Raw genomic sequence first — 8348 nt, 5'->3', positions numbered from 1 at the left:
TAATTGTCGGCGGTCTGTTGAACAGGGAACCCCTATTGGCTAACAGATAAAGCTGCTTCTACGTTGTTTGCTTCAAAGTCTTTCGTAAGTAGCTTTTCACCACTTTTCCACACCCAACGGGTGGCAAGCGGAGGGTTGGGAAGAATCTATCTCAGTGTCCAACTGTGGCTCTTTTATCGCAAGTCTTGTAATACTTAGAGATTTCCTAAATCTCCAGCTCCTGGAGGCGCGGCATGAAGGGAGAACTCCTAGATTTTACTGTGAGGGCAGCGAGCCTTCATTGGGGCTGTGCTTGTACAGTGGGAATGGGGCACACAGAGCCCCTGGCATTGGGGGAGGGGGAATGGGGCACACAGAGCCCCTGGCACGGGGGGAGGGGGAATGGGGCACACAGAGCCCCTGGCATGGGGGGAGGGGAATGGGGCACACAGAGCCCCTGGCATGGGGGAGGGGAATGGGGCACACAGAGCCCCTGGCACAGGGGGAGGGGCACTGGGCACACAGAGCCCCTGGCACGGGGGGAGGGAATGGGGCACACAGAGCCCCTGGCATGGGGGGGAGGGAATGGGGCACACAGAGCCCCTGGCATGGGGGGGAGGGAATGGGGCACACAGAGCCCCTGGCATGGGGGGGAGGGGAATGGGGGCACACAGAGCCCCTGGCATGGGGGGAGGGAATGGGGCACACAGAGCCCCTGGCATGGGGGGAGGGGAATGGGGCACACAGAGCCCCTGGCATTGGGGGGGAGGGGCACTGGGCACACAGATCCCCTGGCATGGGGGGAGGGATACTGGGCACACAGAGCCCTGGCATGGGGGGAGGGGCACTGGGCACACAGAGCCCTGGCATGGGGGGAGGAGCACTGGGCACACAGAGCCCCTGGCATGGGGGGAGGGGCACTGGGCACACCGCGGAGGAGAGCACGGAGAGTCTGTAGCAGGAGATGGGAGGTGGCCCCAGGTGTGTGGGGGGCTGTGAGATGCCCCTGGCGAGCGCAGCGAGAGCTCGGGGGACACAAGCACCGAAGCGCACACCCTCCAGCAACACGGGTCAGTTTTCTGCCCGGACGGGGCTGCCGCACTGGCCGGGGTTCTCTGCCGGAGAGACATGGTTTCTCTCTCCCTGGGGTGCTAGGCTGGGGCAGGCGAGCTCCCAAAGGCACAGGAGCCCGACACCCAGTGACACGCCCATCAGTTAAAAACCCCACAGCTCCCGTGCTCTGGGAGCCCCATCTGGGGATTTCTGGAGGTCCGACGGGTCGGTCTGGAAGATGTCAGGCCAGCGAGGCAGGTCCTTCCATTTCTACACTGCCCGTCTGAGTCACGGGCTCGGGAGATCCCCACACCCTGGGCCAGACCTGACCTTCATTTGGGCACAAGCTACTCATGGCAGGCCATGCCACCCAGAACCAGATGCACCAGCCACTCCTCTGGCTTAGCTTTCCAGGAACCATCCAACCGGGAGGGCGTGGAAGAGCGAGACGCTGCTCCCTCCTCTGCTTCAGTCCTGGGGGTTGGACATGGGGTGAAATCTTTGGCGGAGACTTTCAGAGCTTCCTAGGAAGGTTAGATGGGTCCATCCTGTTAGGGGTGTCTAATTCTCCAAGATGTGTCCTAACTCCCCATGACAGCTCTGAACACTGAGACAGATTGATAGATAGATAGATAGATAGATAGATAGATAGATAGATAGATAGATAGATAGATAGATAGGGGGTGTATGGGGATAGATAGATAGATAATGTGTATGTATGGGGATGGACGGGGGTGGATACGTATGTGGATAGTGTTTGGATGGAAGGGTGGGTGGATGGATGGATGTGTATGAGGATGGAGGGATGGATGGACACGTTTAGGGATGGAGGGGTGGGTGGGTGGACGTGTTTGGGGATGGAGGGGTGGGTGGACGTACGTGTTTGGGGATGGAGGGGTGGATGGACGGACGTGTTTGGGGATGGTGGGTGGGTGGATGGACGTACGTGTTTGGGGATGGTGGGTGGGTGGATGGACGTGTCTGGGGATGGAGAGGTGGGTGGATGGACGTGTTTTGGGATGGAGAGGTGGGTGGATGGACGTGTTTTGGGATGGATGGGTCGATGGATATATTTGGGGATGGTGGGTGGGTGGATGGACGTGTCTGGGGATGGAGAGGTGGGTGGATGGACGTGTTTGGGGACGGAGGGGTGGGTGGATGGACGTGTTTGGGGATGGAGGGGTGGGGGGATGGACGGACGTGTTTGGGGACGGAGGGGTGGGGGGATGGACGTGTTTGGGGACGGAGGGGTGGGTGGATGGACGTGTTTGGGGATGGATGGGTGGATGGACGTGTTTGGGGACGGAGGGGTGGGGGGATGGACGTGTTTGGGGATGGTGGGTGGATGGACGGACGTGTTTGGGGACGGAGGGGTGGGGGGATGGACGTGTTTGGGGACGGAGGGGTGGGTGGATGGACGTGTTTGGGGATGGATGGGTGGATGGACGTGTTTGGGGATGGATGGGGGGATGGACGTGTTTGGGGATGGTGGGTGGATGGACGGACGTGTTTGGGGACGGAGGGGTGGGGGGATGGACGTGTTTGGGGACGGAGGGGTGGGGGGATGGACATATTTGGGGATGAAGCGGCATCAAACCCAGAGCAGGCGGTGGATGTCGGTGGGCGGAGTTTGTGTTGACGGGGTGGGCTAAGTTATCTGTTAATTTTCCCTTTTCCTCCCCACCCCGAACCAGCAGCCGCTAGCCCTGTGCATCACCACACCTGAGCCCCATGGAGCTGATGGCTATCGCGCTGCTACTGGTGACTGCAGGTGAGGGGGGTACATAAGAGTGGGGGGCTGTGGGAGGGGAGTGAGTGTGCAGGGAGGAGGGGTTGTATACACATGGGGGGCTGTGTGCGCAGACAGGGACAGGGGGCCCATGTGGAGGAAATGGGATTTGGGGGGGTGCATGTGTGCAGGGGAGGACTGTGTATGTGGAGGGGGAAGGGGAGGTGTGGGGGGCAGGGATGGGGATTGTGGGAGGATGAGTAGGTGTGGGGGGATGGGGGTGGGGGGCAGGGAAGGGGTTGTGGGGGGATGGGAAGGTGTGGGGACAGGGAGGGTGTAGCAGGGAAGGGGAGGTGTGGGGGCAGGGAGGGGGTGTTAGGGGAGGGTTGTGCACAGCTGCAATTTCTGAGGGTGGCTGGCCCTGACCCTCACCCGCAGTGGGGGGGGGGCATCAGCGGCGGGGACTGAACGGGATTGACACATCTTAATGCATGAGCCACTTTAGATAGATAGATAGAGGGGGTGTGGGGGGATGGATAGATAGATAGATAGTGGGGGGGGGGATTTTGGGGCAGGATAGCCAGTGGGCTGTTTGAGGATTGATTGGTAGATCGATCCATCAATGGATCCTCTCCCATGACCCCAGCAGCTGGGGATTTAAGACCCAGATAAAACACGGTGCCCTTTGCCCTACAATCGCTGGAACCAGCCCCACGGCCCATTGCAGCAGCTCTGCCTGTGACCCAGCGCCCCCTGGTGGCCCTGCTCCGATCTCCCCCCCCCCCCTCGGGCCCCTCATGCTGACGTGGAGTTTGCCGACAGGTGCTGCAGTGTCCGCCCAGGACGACGGGGGCCGGATCATCGGCGGGTACACGTGTCCCCGCTACTCCCAGCCCTGGCAGGCCTTCGTCTACGGCCCGCTGCAGTGCGGGGGCATCCTGGTGGACAGGAGCTGGGTGCTCTCTGCTGCCCATTGCTACAGACCGTAAGTGTGTGTGTGTCTCCCCCTGCCGCCCCCTGCTGGAGGGGCTGGGCCCTGCACTGCGTGGTGTGTGTGTGTGTGTGTGTGTCCCTGCTGCCCCCTGCTGGAGGGGCTGGGCCCTGCTCTGTTTTGCCCCTGCCGCCCCCTGCTGGAGGGGCTGGGCCCTGCTCTGTTTTGCCCCTGCCGCCCCCTGCTGGAGGGGATGGGCCCTGCTCTGTGTTGTGTCCCTGCCGCCCCCTGCTGGAGGGGATGGGCCCTGCTCTGTGTTGTGTCCCTGCCGCCCCCTGCTGGAGGGGCTGGGCCGTGCTCTGTCCAGTCTCTCCCCCATTCCCAGGAGGGCGGCAGCAGCGGGGGTGGGTGGCCCATGGGGCCAGGACTCTGACCCGGCTCCCTCTCACCCCTGGCGGCTAGTGGCCTGCGGGTGCGGCTCGGGGAGTACAACCGGGCGGTGCAGGAGGGGCCGGAGCAGGACCGAGTCGTATCCGGCGCCATCCTGCACCCCGGCTACAACCGCTTCACCCTGGACAACGACCTCATGCTGCTCAAGCTGGCGCAACCGATCACCATTGGCCCGACCGCCCGGCCCGTCACGCTGCCCACGGCCTGCGCGCCCACCGGGACCGTCTGCCTCATCTCGGGCTGGGGCACCGTCACCACCCCCCAAGGTAGGGCCGGGAACGACTCCCTGGGTGTCTCTGGGGCTGACACCAGGGTGACTCAATCGGGTCTCTGGGGCTGGTTCAATCCGGTGTCACTCCGGAGTGACCCCCTGTCACCGTGTTTTTCCCCAGCCACGTTCCCCAACTTCCTGCAGTGCGGAAACGTCCAGATCGTCTCGGCCCAGAGCTGTCGGGCTTCCTACCCCGGCCGGGTGACCCCCAACATGGTGTGCGCGGGCGTCATGGGTGGGGGCATCGACTCCTGCCAGGTGAGCGGGCGGGGCCAGGGAACAGCGGGGGTGGGGGACTCGGGGTGGGGATCTGGAAGGGGATGGAGGATCGTTGGGGGAGGGGAGTGTGGACTCTGTCCCCCACACGAGGGGGGGCGGGAGGGGGGTCACATGGGCAGCACCTGTTGGGGGAAGGTCTGGCTCTACCCAACGGAGGGGGATGGGGCAGGGGGCACACACTGGGGGAGGGGTGGCCTGCCCCACACTGTGGGGGCGGAGGCGGCCCAGATTCAGAGCCCTGGTTTGCCACTTGTCATGGCAAAAGGCAGAATGGGGTTGGGGACCCGAAGGGGAGGAGCTGGGGGGGGGCTGGGTTTGCAGAGGGGATTGGAGCCCCACAGATCACGTCAGCTCCCTTCAGGGCAGGGGATCATGGACTGGGTCTACCGGTGCCCCTCACTCCCGACCCGCAGCCCCCACTAGTCCAGCCCTGGGCTCCCTCCAGCCCCCCAGCTCTGCTGGTGCCCCTCACTCCCGACCTGCCACCCCCTGTCAGCCCGGCCCTGGGCTCCCCCAGTCCAGTCAAAGGGGGTCGTCGCAACGCAAGGTGCTGTCTCTCCACAGGGTGACTCGGGTGGGCCCCTGGTCTGCGCTGGGCAGCTCCAGGGCATCGTGTCCTGGGGGCTGCAAACCTGCGCCCAGCCCAACAGGCCTGGCGTCTACACCAAGGTCTGCAACTACGGAGCGTGGATCCGCAGAGCCATCCAGCTGAACTGAGGACGGCGCCGGGGGGCAGAATCCACAATAAAGCCTGAGCAGCAGGGTCTGTGTCTTGGTGCGTCACCGCCTGGGCCCCTGGGAGGGGCTGGACCCAGCTTCCACCGCGCAGAACCCGGCCAACGGCGCGTTTCTTCCCCGCCTTGAACCAGGCACGTTAGCGCCTCCCTTTGGGCCCCAACCAATGCCTAAAACACTGACACGGCAGGGAAGTTTCTCTTCCTTGGATCTGCAAGCAGCCGGTGCCCCTCACTCCCGACCCGCAGCCCCCTGCAATCCCAGCCCTGGGATCCCCACCAGCGCTGCCAGCGCCCCTCACTCCTGACCCGCAGCTCCTGCTATCCCAGCCCTGGGATCCCCCCCAGCGCTGCCGGCGCCCCTCACTCCTGACCCGCAGCCTCCTGCCATCCTAGCCCTGGGCTCCCCCCCAGCTCTGCAGTGGGGTCCTCACTCCCGGCCCACAGCCCCCTGCTACGTCAGCTATAATAGGTGTAAACACCCCTTCCAGGTTTGCAGGAACTACAGCTAGTGGGAAAATTATCCCTCCAAAGCTTTTTTTCAACCAAGACTTTTCTAGCTAAGTCCTTACCTGGCTCCCATTACCTCTTTAATGCATCATAATTAGGGTTGGAAGGGACCTCAGGAGGTATTTAGCCCAACCCCCTGCTCAAAGCAGGATCAATCCCCAACTAAATCCCCAGATCCGTAAGTGGCCCCCTCAAGGATTGAACTCACAACCCCGGGGTTAGCAGGCCAATGCTCAAACCACTCCCCCCACTCCTGGCCCCAGTGGTGAGGGTGGCAGCTCAGAAAACTCCGCTGAGATAACTGGTTTTTATTATCAAGTCGGTGGCATACAGGACAGACATATTTCTTGAACAATTCGTAAGAAAAAGGGTAAATAACAAAATTAAAAGCCAGGTCCACCTGTCATGACCTGAAAGCCGAGCTTCGAAACCAGCGACGAGAGCAGGGCAAGAGAGTCCCACGCGCATCTGCATCACAACCGAGCCCATCCCACGGCTTGGCTGTTTTGCCACAGACAAAGTGAAATACTGGATCACAGACATAAGAGCTGGTTGGTGGAGATTTTTCCCTCCTGTGAAAATTTTCAAACGTTCAATTCCCTCCCTCCCATCCAAAAGCCCAGATTTCCAAATTTTTCATGAAATGAATTTCTGGGCGCAAAACTCATCGGAGCTCGCTCCAAACGATTCTGACCGTGGGGTTTTTTCCAATCTCACACACGTATTTCAAAAGAATATGTTGCTTCAAAACAAATAATGAAAATTTTTCAAAACGAATAATGAAAAACGCAACCCAAACAGGAGATTTTGACGTTTGCAAAACTGCCCTCGGTGGTTTTTTTAAATCTAAATATTGTGTCCCAAATCAGTTCAATTTCACAAAAAAAAAAAAAAAATCCGTTTCGGGCAAACCACATTTTCCAACTAAAAACCATTTAGCAGAACATTTTCCAATCGCCTCTTAATTCAGCTGGTCATCCAGTCTGACCTCCTGCATAGTGGAGGCTGGAGAATGGCCAGCCCAGAGCTGGGGGGGTCGAACTATAGCCCCCTTAACTCTGCCCACAAATTTCTGCAAATATGTGACACCAAGCTAACGGGAGATTCCCACAGGTCTAAACTGGCACTCACTGTGGAGTTATTTTAATCTACACCCCTTGAGGATCTGCCAAATTTAGCTCCCTTCTGTAGTTTTTCATTGTCTACCAATCAGACTCAAACGCAATTAACTTCAGAGGTGGATTTCTTGTCGCCTGCTGAGAAAAATGCAGAGAAGGCTTGTGCTCTACGGGGTGTACATCTTGGAAGCAGCCACGGAGCATAAAACAGAGATAAATACAAAAGAGATTTTACTTGCAAGCAGACACACGCTGGGCCCTTTCAAATCAGCCAGGTGTGCCGTTCAAACTCCAGGGAGAGCAGCTGCTAAAAGCCAGCACAGGGCGAGACACTAGAAGCTAACAGTGGGAGGAGAAATATACAAGGGTGACTGAACCAAAAATAAAAACGCAATAGCGCTCTCCAAAGCTCTGTTTAGATTCATAGAGCGAGGAGGGAATTTTTGAGATTAAGATATTTTCCTGTCCTGATCTGGAATGAAAAACCCAGATCTCGATAATTTTGGCAAGTTGAAAAAATCCAGAGAAAATTTCAGTTGGGGTCAAATCATTTCATTTCCATGATTTTAAAAAGTTGTTGTTTTGAGGTCAGTTCTTTTGAAGCCCACTCTTACTAAAATTTCAAACCAAAAATGTAGACTCAACCCCCCCCCAACCTTTTCATGCTGAAGGTGTGGACAATTTCTGAACTTTCTGCCCTCCGATACATTCTCCACCTCAGGAGATTCCTCCAAACCCAGATTGCGGCGTCTCTGGCTTGGTTTGGACAAATCTCCCAACCCGAAAAAGTTTCCGTTTCAACGAGTCTGCATTTTGCAGTGGGGGAAAAAAACGGTTTGTCGAAAAAACTCCCGACCGGCTCTGCCCTGGGGGAGCGAACGCTGAGATGCCGAAGCTCGTCTTTGCAACGAAGAATCGGTTCGGGCCGATGACAGAGGAAGCCTGGTGCTAACGCGGGTTTTCAAACCAAGACAAGTTGTGTGTGTCATGTACAAAGTGAGAATAGTGTATTTCAAATGCAGCTCCCCCACCACGTGCCCCAGATACAAACCCTCCCCCATCAGAGGGACGTGAAAGACAAAAGGCACTTATTGAAATGCAGAGCCAGCCACTCAGCTGAGAGAAATCAGCAGCAATCTGCTGCAATGAACACGGGGATACTGACATGCACGCGCTCTAGATCTGTCCCAATTAACACAGATCTGCTAATTACAGCTGGCCAGATTGCGCTCTGTGCCCGTCTGCTCTCTCTGCTGTCAGTCACGTGCTGCACCAGCCCGCACACACCAGCCCT

The 8348-nt window shown here is 58.6% G+C and overlaps 1 protein-coding gene across 1 annotated transcript; it reads left to right on the top strand.

The window, feature by feature from the left end:
- Nucleotides 1-5414, top strand: LOC123352248 (trypsin-like). The gene is made up of 6 exons (XM_044992102.1): nucleotides 1-84; nucleotides 2727-2803; nucleotides 3584-3746; nucleotides 4155-4408; nucleotides 4535-4671; nucleotides 5257-5414. Exons 2-6 carry the CDS (start codon nucleotides 2764-2766, stop codon nucleotides 5407-5409), a joined length of 747 nt encoding a protein of 248 aa, XP_044848037.1. The 5' UTR covers nucleotides 1-84; nucleotides 2727-2763; the 3' UTR covers nucleotides 5410-5414.
- The last annotated feature ends 2934 nt before the right edge of the window (nucleotides 5415-8348 follow it).

This window comes from Mauremys mutica, chromosome 17, assembly GCF_020497125.1.
Source record: "Mauremys mutica isolate MM-2020 ecotype Southern chromosome 17, ASM2049712v1, whole genome shotgun sequence".
NCBI classification, from domain to species: Eukaryota; Metazoa; Chordata; order Testudines; family Geoemydidae; genus Mauremys; species Mauremys mutica.
This window is presented reverse-complemented; position numbering and strand designations above follow the sequence as displayed.